The sequence below is a fragment of the Chelonia mydas genome, chromosome 8 (assembly GCF_015237465.2).
Source record: "Chelonia mydas isolate rCheMyd1 chromosome 8, rCheMyd1.pri.v2, whole genome shotgun sequence".
Taxonomy (NCBI): domain Eukaryota; kingdom Metazoa; phylum Chordata; order Testudines; family Cheloniidae; genus Chelonia; species Chelonia mydas.
This window is the reverse complement of record NC_057854.1, coordinates 7,160,261-7,175,200: the sequence shown is the minus strand read 5'-3', so window position 1 is coordinate 7,175,200 and position 14,940 is coordinate 7,160,261. Positions and strand designations below refer to the sequence as shown.

General features: G+C 50.9%; 2 protein-coding genes across 3 annotated transcripts in view; both read right to left on the bottom strand.

Annotated features, from left to right (window-relative positions):
• The window catches only part of CSF1R (colony stimulating factor 1 receptor), a 46,647-nt gene extending 37,773 nt beyond the window's left edge, over positions 1–8,874 (bottom strand). For both annotated transcript variants that reach the window (XM_037905964.2, XM_037905965.2), the window contains exon 1: positions 8,775–8,874. The gene's annotated coding sequence lies outside the window, so the exon portion shown is untranslated. The remainder of the gene's footprint in view (positions 1–8,774) is intronic.
• PDGFRB (platelet derived growth factor receptor beta) overlaps positions 5,321–14,940 on the bottom strand; it is a 62,898-nt gene continuing 53,278 nt past the window's right edge. Inside the window, exons 21-23 of the mRNA XM_037907054.2 lie at positions 14,747–14,852; positions 13,060–13,298; positions 5,321–12,431 (exon numbers count right to left, since the gene is read on the bottom strand). Of these exons, the coding sequence (XP_037762982.1) occupies positions 12,281–12,431; positions 13,060–13,298; positions 14,747–14,852 (496 nt within the window). The 3' untranslated portion in view covers positions 5,321–12,280. The remainder of the gene's footprint in view (positions 12,432–13,059; positions 13,299–14,746; positions 14,853–14,940) is intronic.

Below are 14,940 nucleotides of genomic sequence, written 5' to 3'. Positions count from 1 at the left end.
TAATTTCGCTCCTGACCCACGGTTCTAAAGCCTCCCCCGGCCAATGCCATTAGACCCTGTTCAGTGTTGTGAATAACAACAGAAGGCCTGTGTTTCTTCTGGCTTCCCATAGGGCTGTCTGTGCATAAGGGGCTGTAATTCCATCTGGGAAAAGCAAACAGCCCCCTTTGGTTTTCCTCAGTAAATTGTGGAACATCAGCCTGGGTTGTGGGCCCCACACGCAGCTGCTAGTGAGAGCTGGTTTTCTTAAAGGGGCCCCCTCCAGATTCTAGTATGTTCCTCAGCGTGTTCAAAATCCGTGAGTGTCCATCCGTGCAGAGGTTCCTTCTGTGTAGTAGCGTCCATGAACAGAGCAGCCCTTTGCAAATAGCTCGGAGCAGATGTACTGGACCACAGAGAAAAGAGGAAACAGAACTGGTACTTTGCTGGATTTCTTTCTAGGCACATTTACCACATCCAACTACACCACGAGCAGTGCGCCAGAGATAGCCCCCTCTGCTGCCATCGGAACTGCCTGAGCTGGGCATTCCGGGGCTGCAGGAAGAGGACAACTTTCCCCAAACATCCCATTGAGCAAAAGTTCGAAGTCCACTCCCTGTGCTGGGAGAACAGTTGTCCCCCTCCAGGGATGTGGGAGACCCAGGGCCTGATTTCCAGAGGTGCTGAGCACCTGCAGCTCTCACTGATTTGAAGTGGAGTTACTGGTGCTCAGCACCTCTGCAAATCAAGCCCCAACTAGAAAGGCAGCCGTTGATCTCATCCCCACCAGTGGGTCAGTGCGGTTATCTTCGGAACTGATGAATTGGGAAGGTGAGCATAAGGGTCACTCATCCAGGGGCTGAACGTACCAGAGGGGCAAAGAATGCAAAAGTAAATGTAAACCCAAAGGAACCTATGCTGCATTCCCACAAGGGGAAACCAGAGCTTCAGAGCTGCCCACAGACCCCAGGAGCAGCAGAAAATTTGAAAGGGTACGTTGTGTGAGCTGGCAAAACTGCCTAAAATCCCACATCCCAGAGGCAGAATGAACTCTGTCCTCCTGCTCCATTCAGCCACAGATTGCTGGAGGGGTATTTCCATAAGCCACAATTGGGAGGCCAGGCCATTGTCATCCTCCAGCTCCTTCTCCCCAAAGAGCACAGGTAGGCCATGGTCCAGGAAATGCAGATGGCACTGGTGTAGCTGCACCACTGTAGAGTGTCAGTGTCTGGAGAACATATGCCTTTCTCTCACTGGAAACCACATGGCCAAGGGCTGACATGTAGCCGGGAGAACTGCTCTCCACTGAGAACTGAAGTTGGCTACAGCAAATAAGGTTTAAAAAGAAAAGCTATCCTCTATGAGGGATGCTCCTCAGTCAGCGTACTCCCAAAGGAGGGCAAGCATGTGCAGCATTGCTAGTTGCACTGAGACCAAGGAGACTGCACGCCTGCTAATTTTAAGGCTAAATTACTGGAGTCAGAGGAAAGCATGACATCTTGCTACATAGTTTTACAATGGAGAGAGCAGGGAGATCAAATCAGGTCACTCACACAAGACTTAGGATAAACTCTTTGCTGCAACAGGGTCAGTGACGGTCTTTGAAAAGCTGGCATTCCAGGCACTTCGGAGGAGATGAAGCGGAGATGAGCAGTGACAGAGGATTTGCACCGTGTACACTAGATGCACTATATTACACAGCAGACCCGGACAAACGTTACTAAATCTATGTAAGAAATGAGTAACTAGGACTAACGAGACACAATTTAGTTCACAGCAGTGGCAGAATTCATGTTAATCCTGAGCCTGCTAAGTAAAATGTGACCTAATTCCAAGGAAAATTTTGTAACTGTGCTGACTGGGTGAGCTGCAGTTAGTGCAAACATCCAGCAAACTCTCAAAGGCTGTGACCCTTCCTAGTTGGAGGTGACCTTGGGGCCGGGCCCAGGACAAGTCTTTTGAGAGGACATCAAGGAGGGTCTTCTACCAAGTGAGCAGCATTCAGTGTTGGTGTCTCCATCAGGATGGACCACTGGGTCTGGAATCATGCAGGGGTCATGCGTGGCAGTAGCCAATGGGAATTTAGTGGCTCAAACAAAATCTTTGCATTTAGGGGTTTAACGGTTTGCATCCAAGACGACATACAGCCAGGTCAGATCCTTTCACCATCTGTGCATGAACGACTTTTAGCTGTTCCCGTTGTTCAGTCCCTGTCCGATTCATGCTCAGATTAAGAGGCGAATCAGTCTGAGCCTGTTACCGCTACTTGCCCTTCCTTGTAAATGTGATAGTTAAGGCAGAGGCATTACAGATGAGGCTTTCTCGCAGCCAGGCCATTGAGAGAACTAGAAAACAGCTCGGATTTTACACTGGCCGCTACTTCTATTGTCTCCTCCCTTTATACTCCTCCCTCTCCAGTGCTTAGTTTGTCATGAAAGAGGTGCCAAGGCTCAAGCAATTAGGTGCCAGGGCTTAAGCAATTTTTTTACATTCATAACTGATGTGGCAAGCCGAGAGGCGCTGGGGCTATGAACTGTCAAGCCTAGAGGTGCCAGGGCTCAGCCCTGGCACAAATTAAACTCTGTCCTTCTCACAAAGGAGCCACCTGATGGAGACCTTTCCTCCAGCACAGGGTGGGCTGTATGGGGAGCTCCCTTCAGAGTCCTCTGGTACCACTGCATGCGTCCTCCAGAAGGTATCTCTAGATAATCACAAGAACACTCCCACAATGCCCCTGCTAGCCCATGAGCAATCCTGTCAGTGGGTCACTGTTTTGGCTCTGGCCATGAAGGCTGATGGGATGGCACCAGGCCCAAGGACATCCTAGTGAAGAGCATGACAGTGTTATCACACAGCTGGATTACATTAGCACCATTTTCATATCACTGACAAGAAGTCTCACACTTACAGTGCAGACCTATTAAAAACTGCAGGTCTGTGGGATACTTAATTTGCAAGCTAGTAACCTCAGGTGTCTAATTAATGATCAAATAACCTGCAGGAACATGCAAACAGTTTGCATCTGCCTTATCCTGAGTAAATAGTAACAGGCATTTTGCATAGAATGTAGACAGGGAATGATGGGAAAAGGGTGGTGGGGGGAGAGTTCCTTACTATGCCCATGATACCAGAATAAGCTTCTGCTAAAATAATCAGAAACAAGTAATGAAAAATACTGACAATCACATAATTAGGCTTCAGAGTCAACACCCCATTAGAGTGATTGTTTCAGTTCCTCTGCAGACGAAGGAAGACACCAGTCCACGGTTCACATTTGGAACGGGGCATGAGCCAAGTCCCAGTACTACCCCACTGTGCTTCATTGCCTCTGTCACAGCATGGAGGAGGAAACAGAAGAAGCCAATTCCTTCTCACTTCATGGTCAGGTGAAGCGTTAGCCTAACGAGCACCTCACCTTGCTCCCCTGATGACTGGTGCTTCTTCCCTGGGCATTAAGGTGTTTCCTAGAACACTAGCAGCTTCTCTTTAGTGCTTGTGTTCATGCAAAAGGTCTGAAATCCAAAGAGGAGACTGGGAGGGAATGGCCAAGGAGGGGAGTGGGAACTGGCTCCCTCAGTAACAGCTAGCTACATTCCCCCACCCTGTGTTCCAGCTGTCTACTCCCCAAGGGATTCAGGACCTTGCTGCAGTCTTCATTGAGAAGGGGATTTTTTTCTCCCTTGCCGAGTCAGCTCCGGCTGACTCAATTGAGGGACAAAAGGTGCCAGCCTGCCTGTGACAGCTCAGCCTTGCCACATGAATCAGAGCAAGCCCATCTGTCTTTTCCTTGGGAGAACCACTCCGAGCTACTCAGAAACCCATCAGCCTCATGTTCCACAACAAACACTGCACCGACACTGCGTGTCAGAGACAGGCACACAGGGCCGGCCGGTCCCAATGGCCAAGGGCAGGCGACTTCACTATCTCCTGCTGTAGTCTATGTCTGCGGCCTTGGCCACACTGGTCAGGCTAAACAGCCAAGGTTCATTACCCTGGGAAGTAGCCTGCCTGCGTTCTACTGTTCTCTGTGGTTCTAGGGGACGGTAGAAACTCCCAGAGGCAGACAGGGAAAGCCGGGGTGGGAAGAAAGGAGGCAGGGAGCCCGGAGTGAGGGGGTTTAAGCATAAAGGAATTAGGTAATGTCCCTTTAAATAGTTTAGGAGACCTCCTGGAAGACCTTCTCCACCCTGCTTCTTCTGGAGAGCTCTCAAACTGCTTAAAGGGACATTACCTAATTTCTGCACATTATGATGGGGAAGGAGAAGAGGGTGGGTGAACCCAGGTGGGAGGAGAACCAGGGGGGTGGGAGAGAGATCTACCCAACCAAACCACATGGGACTTCTCACTCAGGCACCCAGGCTAGGCCCTCCGCCCCAGCTATCGCCTTCCCCACTCTCAATCCTGCACTTCCAGAGCGTGCGCTGGGCCTGGCCTCTCTGAGCTATTACACCTTCTGGGTCAGGGTTTAAGTCAAGCTCCAGTTGCTTGGGATTAGGATGAGACATTAAGGGCAAGGACAGGTTACCCTGCATCTGCTACTGTTGGGTTCTTACCTCCGAAGCACCTGGGCTACATGGACCTTGCCAGTTCCGGTGTTCCTCTTCTGACTTGGAGAGAGAAGCTGTGACTGCCCTCCAGGACCTGAGAGGCCAGCACAGCTTCAGGCCCAGGTTAGTGACGGCGGGGCCTGAACGCCCGGAGTTTGGGTTTGTCTCTGCAGCCAGCGATGCATTAGGTTCGGGGGCATTCGTACACCAGCTCCTGGCTCATCCCTAGGCCTGTGCTGGGTGCCTTGCTCACTTTCCGACCAGGATTGGGCATGCTGTAGAGAGAACGTGCCCAGCCATGGATGGGGTGGGGAAAGGGGACCACCCCACCTCTCTGGCATAGCTGTACTGTGCTGGGAAAGCAGCAGCCAGGCTGCCTCCACAGGCAGGGCACAGGGCTTTTGCAGGAGGGGAAAAGGAGGGAGGTGGAGTCTTCAAGAGGGGCTCATGGGCCCTCCCTGGGAATCGTTAGAGCCCAGCTATTTGCACATCTCCCTGAAATGCTGCTGAATGGCATCCCTCCACTCACCTGCCTCCATTCAGGACACCGACCCCCCGTGTGCTCAATAATCGAAGGGCTCGAGCAGGGCGATCCACATCCACAATCGCTGGCTTAGCTTTGCCTAAGCCTGGGGAGTTCTACAGAGCATAACAACATTCCTCTCCCTTAGCCTCCCCACAGCTAATCTTCATTCCCACCAAAACACAAACACAACCAGACAGGAGATTATGGGAAGAAACACAGCCAAAACCTCCCCAAAAGGCAAACAAATCAAGAACCAGCAAGAAAACGGTTGAAAAAGAAGAAATACCTTTAATTTTAAAATCTTTCCTTAAAAACATGTATATAAAGTTTACAGCATAAAAAATATCTCATGGGTATAAATGTAACTTAATACGAGCCCTACAAATACATTTGTAAACCTAGGATAACGTTAACTCTTTGGTACCTTAGTTTGAAGGCTGTTCCGTGTCTTGCCCCCATGATGGCTTAGGACAGGTTAATAGGAAAAATGCAAATACAGGCGCTGCTTCTGTTTAGAGATTCCACACAGGCCTAAATAACGAGCTTTAAAAAGGTGCAATCCCAACAGATTATCCATATTGTACCGTGCGGGGGTGAGCTGAGAGAGATAGAAATCAGTGGGCAAACTCACTAGTGCTTTGGAATTGGTAGTGCAGTCTATAAAGGGGGAAACAGCAAACGGGGGGCGGAGGAGGGGGGAGGCGAGACATACCAGTCCCCTGTGTCATATGCCCTCCCACTGCTTGGCTCCTCAATTTCATTCATCCCTTCAGTCTAGAGGGAACGAATCACACATCCGGCCAAGCTCTTCTCAGAGTAACCCGGGAGCAAATCTAGAACAACTCCATGGCTACGCTCGGGCACTCCAGATTTTCACTGGTTTGCCCCTTCACGGGAAACTGGGAATTCCATTTAACTGGTCCAGTGGAGAGGGTGCTGTATTGGGAGTCCTGGGCGCGTTTCCCTGCTCTCTCACAGACTCCTCGTGTGACCTTGGACAAGTCACTTAGCCTCTCTGGGCATCAGTTCCCTTCTGTACAGTGGCTATACAAGCACTGGCCCACAGGGGTGCTGTGAGGACAAATACACTCAAGACTGTGAGGCGCACAGATACCCCAGGAATGAGAGTCAGATAAGTACCATAGATAGAAACAAATGGGGTGAGGCTGATAATCTGCTTGGCAGGCAGGTCCCTCCCTGACATTCCCTGTCTATAAGGTGTGGAAGTGATTGCGACTGCAAGGTTGCGTGTGCACAGAGTACCGGCATCAATATCACTTCGCCTTTAGAAATGGCATTGCTGAGTGGCTCCAAGCGAAAGATCTGATTCTCTTTCATTGAACTCTGCATCAGGCCACCATGGCTCAATATGACCTGCTTCCTAATCCACAGTCCCTTCCCTGCAGGGTCTTCCCTTCCGTTCTGTCACTGCCACTTGACAGTCTGTGTCAGATGTCCCGCTCCAGTTCTGACCTGGCGCTTTAAACTTTGGCTCCTCTCCACTGAATACCTTCAGAAACGCAGAAGGTTGAAACGAAGGTTAGAGGAACTAGAGATGCGCCAGGTCTAAAATGACTGCTCATAGGAAGGAAGCTGCTGAGCCTATAATGAGGCTTGAAAGTGAGGGGAGGAGGAGCCCAGGAGACATGCCACGGGGATGGGTGGCTCATTTCACTGCAGTTTGATCTCACTGGGGAGGATTTCATTAATGGTTCTCCCCCCTTCCCAATGTGTTACATTCCCCGCTGCTGCCATGTCACTGAGACACGCTGTGTGAGGCTTGTGTCAGTGACCTGTCTGATGCAGCTCAGGTTTCTGATAGGCTTGACCTAAGCAAGTGTCCCTACAGGTCTGGAAATCCAGAGGCTGCAGCAGCTTGGTCCCATGGGCCATGGAGCAGAGTTGCCACCTGCAGCAATGTGATGTAAAAGCTGCAGGTCAGCTGCCCTTTTGCTGTCTGAATAGAAACACTGCAGATAAACCACTGTGTCGTATTTAGGGTCGCCAGCGCTCTAGGGCAGGGTCAGGAGCCAGCCACTCTCTTAGCATTGTCTTAAACCTAAAGTGGGGAAAGGAGAGCATTTCCCTGGTACCCTGCATGTGTGTGTGGCCGTTGTGTGAGCCTGTGCCAATATTTTAACCCCTTTGCAAAAACTGGCAACGCTGGGATTGGCATCAATTGATGTGGGGGAAGACGGGAGGGTGAGAAGGAAGGCTCTGTCTCTTTAAATTCCCCCTCCCTTTATGGGGGAAGAGCAGGGTCAGGTGGCCAGTCACTCTTAGTTCCCCACCTGTTCTGGGACTGCCACCTGGCTTGCTATGAGGCCTTCAACAATCATAGAATCATAAAATATCAGGGTTGGAAGAGACCTCAGGAGGTTACCTAGTCCAACCCCCTGCTCAAAGCAGGAGCAACACCAACTAAATCATCCCAGCCAGGGCTTTGTCAAGCCAGGCCTTAAAAACCTCTAAGGATGGAGATTCCACCACCTCCCTAGGTAATGGCGAGGGTCAAGTTAAAACTCAGCTGGAGCAGAAATCCTGTGGGGAACAACCCTGCATTGCTTGGGAGGAGGAGACAGACTAACAACATGCTACTCTAGTTCTTTCTCTAACCTCCGTGCAGTGGAACAAGGAAGAGATCCCCGCCCTCCCTGGTGCTTGGGATGTGGCAAAACTTTCCCAAAAGGATACAGCTATGAGATATCCCTGCCCATCTTAGTTCAGTATAGTGTACTGACATAACACAGTGTTCCCCAGGATCTCCATCTGGCACTGGGTACTTCCTGCCTGTTGGTGCTGTACCTCCCAGAGAGTTGGCGATCCTAAGTTAGGTGGGTCTTTAACACCAGTTTTGGCCAGCTTTCTACGGACTGCTCATTGCCATTGCATGTCTAGCTCCCATCTCACTGCTCCGAGTCCACCAAGGAGCCGCTGGTCCCCAGAGGGTTGAATAGAGGCAACTTAGTTCCAAGTAAAGTCCACTGTGCTCTAGACTTTACACTGTGACACAAAACACTAAACACGATTCTCCTTACATAAAACCATCCCAACTGAAAACGACAAACATTAAAAAGTCAAACATGTCAGTCTGAGGAAGCATCTTAAATACGGAGAGAGACACTGTCGTGTAGCAATAGACCCCCTGGATGCACAGAAGTCGTGACTGGCAGGAGGAATGTGCATATATGGGAGCGGATAACTTTGTAATGACTGCAGATTAAAATAGGAGTTAAAAAAATATACCAGCGATGGGCCCAAACTGCAGCACTAGGTTCCCTTTTGGGGGTTTGGAGACTCCACCCTTTGGGGTCCTTGGAAAAGGGGTTCAGTTTGGACCCATCCCCCAACATTAAAAACAAACAAAAATAGTAACAATATAAAATAAAAACCTTAGAGGAATCGGTTCCCTTCAGGACAAATTATGGCTAGAAAATTGATGGCAACAGATGGGTTAAAACATTTGTCACCCCCAGAAGTCTGATGGATCCGGGTGGGGATTTCAGAAGCAGAGAGAGAGAGAGAGGGTGTGAACCTTAACGCCTGGCAGGGTTTGGCCAGGGAATTTCTTCTGGCAACTGAAAGGGGTAGGTGTACTTTGCCCATGGACTCGCCACCATTGTATCCATTGGCCGGTGGGGAATTAAAATGAGCAGACTCCTTTCTTTGAAAAGGGTTTTCCCTGCTTGGTGTTACTGAGGCTGCCCAGCTGGACCTCTTACCTTGGGGGAGGCTCACCTGGTCAGCGCTGTCTGCCCTTATCCGATTGGGTGTCTCACTCTGACACAAGGCAGCGAGACACTGCATGCTCGCAGCAGGATGTGAAACCAAAAAGCTTTCCAACCCAGCGGAGCGGAAGGCAAATCAAACTCTTCACGTCAAGCTCAGATGGGGCTGGAAGTAGCCAGACAGTGTTCAGCACCAGCACAAATTTGCCAGACTTCCTGCTAGCCCCAGAGTCACAAGGTCAGATTTATACAGCTAAATTTTGCATAGGGCTGGTATGCGGGCATTAGCTAATGGGTTCTTTAAATCACAGCTTCTATTTCAAGTAGTAGCATGGGGCACCATAAAAAGAGAAATCTGCTCTGACCATAGAGGGGATCTGTTAAATCCACCCAGATTGAGAGGTGTTAGAAATCTGGGACAAAAGCGGGACACAAACTATTTGATAAGAGCAGCATCCCTTCACCTGGCTGAAGTTGCAGTGGCTTGTGCCCTACAGAGCACCTAAGAAACTGAGGAAAAGTGAGCTAACCCCGACGATCTCATGTTTTGTTGCTTCCCTGTGGTTTGGGGCATTTCTTGAGTAATGTCCACTGGATCCTGCACTACGATCAAGAGGAAAAGTGTGTAGGAAAACACAACGATTCCTGAGGATGAGGGGATATGAGAAAATCTGACCATACTTGCAGGAAATAGAGAAACGCCCCTGGCCATGGCTTGCAGTATTGCAGTAGCACTTGGCTGGCTACCACTAACAGTGCTATGTCTAGCTTTCACCTTTTATTAAAAACATAACCCCCCGACACACACACAGGTACCTGTTCCTCTGGATTTAACTTTATAAATATGTCACTGTTAACAACTAGAGCTGATTGGAAAAGACACCAAAATTTTCAGTGTTTTTCAGTGGACAGTTTTAGACGGCTCTATAAACTGGCCAACAAACCTCCACAAAGAACATCATTGAAAATCTGAACATTTCCAACCATCTCTGTTAATAAGTGCACAGCCACTGTGTGTGAGAGAGAGACAGGGAAGTGGATGAGCTAGAAGGAGCTGTGGATGTGGAGGAAAAGGGTGCTAAGAAATTTGATGCTATTCAAAAGGGAGAAAATGCTGGTTTCCTAGCTGAAGGCATTGTGATAACCTTCCTGGTTTTATGGCTTTTCAGCCACTCTGGTGGGGATTTTCATGGTTTCCTTGCTTTCCACCTGGTTTAACTCTTCAAATAATGAGTGGAAGCTCAGAGCACTACAGGTCACAGCCCTGCCAATGCGGGTAGAGGAGGGGTTTGAAGGAAGATGAGGGGTCTCCAACATTTCCATTCCGCATTCCACTTTCTAAGGCCCACTTCCCATCTGACAACCTGATCCTTCCTCCTCTGCTTGGGTCCCAAAATGTACCATCCTGAAAGGCTCCATAGATCCTGTCAGCATGAGAACGGCTGCCCCTGGCAAACACAAATGCTGCTTGTTGTTTAAAAGTTGGCTTCCCCCACGTATTTGTACAGTCAAAGAGACTGTAAGTGGCAAGACCATATACAGCTCTCAGATGATGTAGCGGGGTGGTCACCCACTCCTGCCCAGAGGGGCTTAAAACAGCCCAGGAGAAGGCTGTGGCTGGGGGCAAGTAGCTCCCAGGCTGATTGGGGAAGTAGGCACAGCTGGGGCCACGTCCCAAACAGACCACAGCTGGCCCTTATAAAAGGGCTGTGAGCCAGATGCTCAGACAGAGTCTCCTCTAGCTGTGGAGAGAGATGGGCCTGGCTGCTGGGGAGCGTACCAGGGTACCTGAGGTGAAGGAGGGCTGGGGAAGGCCAGAGGAGCTGGGAGGCTCCAGGCTGGAAAAGCCCCAGGCTGCAGGCCTGGCAAACAGCCTAAGACAGGGTACTGGGGTTGCAACAGGGCAGCCCAAAGGTAGGCGGAGGCAGCAGGTCTAAACCCCCCTTGCCTGTGATGAGTGGCTTGTACACTGCAGTCCGCCCCAGTGAACAGGAGCTAGGTGGTGACTAGCAGTAGCCATATACTGAGGCGAGGTGGGGATAGGGGGTTGGGGGTACCCCTGGGAGGGGAGACCCAGAGACTGTGGGAGTACTGCCAGGGGCAGCTTCCAAGGGAAAGGGACACCGGAGTTCAGGGGGGACACAGGGGCTAGCGAGAGGCGAGACACTGGCCGACAGAGGGCGATCTGGAGGCTGGCGAGCTAATTCCTGGATGACCAGCAGGAGGTGCCGCAGGGGTGAGTCTCGCATCACTGCAGATGACTTCTCATCCTCTCTCTCTCTCTCTCTCTCTCTCTATGTCCCTGGACCGCCTGGGCTTGTGTTTATGCAGCCTCGTTACTCACCTAGGGCAAGAGGCTGCAATTCACGTGAGGGACCCAGACGGCACGGAAAGGGGAACTCGTATGAACAAAGTAACATCAACTTCATACCCCTGCTTCCCAAAGATAAAACAAAGATTCTGGCACCAGCTGGGTTGAGAGACTTTCCCAGCAGGTGAAATAGGTTCCCTGGCACTAGAGGATTAATGAATAGCCATTTTTGTTCCTATACTGGCCCCGGCTAGTGAATTAAGAGATCTCATTTGTTCCCTTTAAATGAGCGATATGGAGACTGTCTAGGCTTAGAGTCCACATAGAGGAAGACAATGCTGGAGTGAGACGCTGCCACAGCAGAGTCAGAATCGGAGCATCCCTGGTTCCTGGCAGGCCCTTCGGAACCCAGGCTGCTGTGGGCAGGAAGAGGGTCAGCCTAAGACCTCTCCTTGGGGTAGATGCAGCATTGTGGCCCAGTGCCACAGGTACCTGTACCATAGTGCGTGTGGTGCCGCATCCACCTCAGAAAGGCTGGACAGGGCAAGAGGGGAAGAATGTGACTAAACGTCTCCGAAACCCACGGCTGGTTTCTCCTCAGCGGCCACAATAGCTCTTCTGTGCTCGAGAGAGAATCCACTCAGTATGATCCTGTTCTCTAGCGACTGGGGCCTGGCCTGTCGGCTTCCTGACACCCCACCAGTGAGCTGCAAGGAATCTGTCCAGCCCAGCCATGTACAGCACTACGGCAGCTGTACCCCAGCGTGATGGACACGCAGAACATCAAAGAGGCAGCTTCGGCCCAGATGGACACTGAAATTCAGAGCCACCTACTGCACCGGGGCACGGGAAGGAGGCTGGGATATCAAACAAGTGGAGTGAACGGCAGCATCTCCTCTGGAGACTCGCTGGTGCCCTGCCCCTTGGACTGGGAGCACTGCAGGCTTCACTGTGAGGAGAAGAGGTTTGTCTGTGAGGAGACCCCTCCTCGTTTCAGTAGTTTGATCAATGGGGTGGAGTGTGGCAGTGAGGCTGGGGGAGGGGAAAGGTGCCTCTATAGTCCACGTTGTGCCGGGAGGTGGGACGGAGGGCGGGATAAATAAGCACCCAACAAGGTTCTCCACCAAGTCTGGTTGCCCCACAGCTGGTCTCACTGGTAGGGTGTGGGCTAGCATCAGCTCTGCCCCTTCTACAGAAAACTTTCTTCCGTGTCGTGGTGCCCTGGGCTTGGCTCCTGGCAGCCCGACTTTGGTTCAGGTTCCTGTTCCCCTTCCTGCTGTAGGTCCAGGGGGCTGTCGCAGGATATTGTGGACGCTGTGTTCACTTCGTTCAGAGTAGAACTAAAGGGGGAGGAGAGAAAGCAGAGAAATAAATGTGCTGTCCGTAATCGCTGATGTCCCAAGCAAGGACCCACTTGCTAGCAAAGACACGGCTGGCTCTCTTGTGGCACGAGGAGTTACTACCTACGCCCCACAGGGGCCCAGTGCCATCCTCCATCTTAGACAGGCTTCTACTGAGGCTCCAACTCCCACAGAACGATGGACAAAATGGAACTGAAATTCGCCCCCCTTCACGCGCGCCCAGTGCAGCCATCAACGCCCCACAGGCTGTACACACCTGGAGTGCTAGCTGCTGGGTATACATAACAACGTGCTGTCCAGCCTCTCTCCGGGCCTCCAGCCCAGCGTGGTGTGAGGACCATGGCCGTGCAGATAGAAGAACTGGGCAGCTGTGAAGGGAAAGGCCAGGCTGGGGGTAGATTTAAGGATCCTGAGAGTGAAGGGAGCAGATCCTGGGGTTGCTTTACCTGTTCCGCCTCCCTCCACGCCATCCCTACCCCTTTCTACCGGACCACACTCTCCTGCTTCCACTTTTGTTGTGTGAAGCATTTGTTGTTTAGCTCTCAGGATGGTCAGTGGTGACAGAGACCAGATTAGGGGGAAACATGAAGAGGCCTGTGTTTGCTACCTGGCCCGGCTGACAGAAGCCTCCTGAGGGGCGTCATCGATTCCGTCGGGCTTGGGATCAGGGAGAGGGATGATGTAATCGTTGTCCCCCCCATCCTGCTGCACAGCTGTATAGAGGACACTTCCGGTGCCAGAGCTGGGGGTGAGCCCGGCGCTGCTGACCCCTAGGATTCTGGGCCTTGTGCGCAGAACAGCAGGGTGGTCGCTCTTCAGGAATTCCTCCTCGACCTGTTGGTACCTCTGCTCCCGTGGGGCAGGTTACAAAAGAAATGAGGTGGGTGAGAGGGGGTGGCGCTAACCGGGGTCAAGCCGGCATCCCCAGGCACATAAAGAGAAACTACAGAGTCTGGGCCCCGTTCCCACTGGAAGCACCACACTGTGCACTGCTGCAGTGCCCTCCGTTGCAGGATTGCACGGTGCTTCCCAGCCGTGCGTTAATGAAGCCCTCAGGGCAACCCTGGGAGGGAGGAGGCCGATTTCCAAGCATCTGCCGAGCGGTTCAATTTTTGGGTGAGCCACATGAGATATCAGGGGTGATACTGCTGTTGCTCCATTGTGCTCTATGTCTGTGTGAGTGAGAGGAGAATCAGGCCTTCTGTGTCCAAAAACTGAGCCACACCCGCTGGTGGCTGGACAACTGGGGAAGCACGTGGAATTTAGTGACCCAAGAACACTGGGGAAGAGCCAGGAACAGAACTCTGATCTCCTGAGCCCCAATCCTGGGTTTCAACAACGAGACAATGCTCACGCGTTACATTTGTCCCTCTCTTTTTATGTATCCAGGCCACTCTCAGTGTTACCAATAAGCCCAGCCACGCTGGGAAATGTCACTTTACAAAAGGCTGCTGATTTTTAGTGTCGCTTGTAAATTTTTTCTCTAAATTGACCAGCAAATATATTTCAAGCCTTATGAATTAAACTGTTAACATTTCATTATCACCACTGACCCCAAAGGAACCAGAAGTGCTTTACAAAAGCTCAGACAAACTATACACAAGGAGCACTTTGCCACCAAAGTGCAGCCCGCTCTGAGAAATGGCAAATGTTTAACTGCACACAGGAACACTACACAGCATTTAGGGCAGGAAGGGAAGAAGAATGCTGTGTCCAGTTGGAACTGCAAGAGGGATTTAGATCGCCAGAATGTAATTGCTTGAGTTGGGATATGCCCTGGAGAATGGGATTAACACCCCTTTCCCTCCCAAAAGTACCTGGGAATCTTATAGACCAGAATTTGTCAGAGCCCCAGTTCTCCAGCTCATCTGAAAGAGGTGTCACCAAGCATAGAATATGTTTGGCTGTAAAATGGGGTTCATTTCTTATACAGACTCTGTATATTTCATGGATAGGTTATGTCTAATTTAGACAAAGGAAGAAATGCTTGTGGTGTATCTAACTAAGGTGCTTACATGTCCTCCATTACCATAGCATCAGAACACCTCATAATCATTAATGTATTTATCCTCACAACACCCCTGTGAGATAGGGTGGTGGTGTTCTTCTCATTTTATAGACGGGGAACTGAGGCACAGAGAGACTCATTGCCCAAGATCACACAAGAAGCTGGCAGATCAGGGACTTGAACCCATGTCTCCCAAGCCCTAGGCTATATCCTAACCACTAGACCCTACTTTGTCTAGAGTAGAGTCTCCTTCCCACACTCCCATCATAGCATTCCTGGGACATACCTTCTTATATCCATCTGCCAGGAGGTTCCCCATAAGTACCACCAGCTGAGAGAAGGAAGGTCTTATCTCAAACTTCTCTTCCCAACATTTCTGCATGATGTCATAGCTGGGGAGATGGAGGAGTGGGGGGGGAAAAGGACACCATAGAGAGTTAGATGGTGGAAGGGGTGATGGAGCAGGGGTACTTCTCCAGT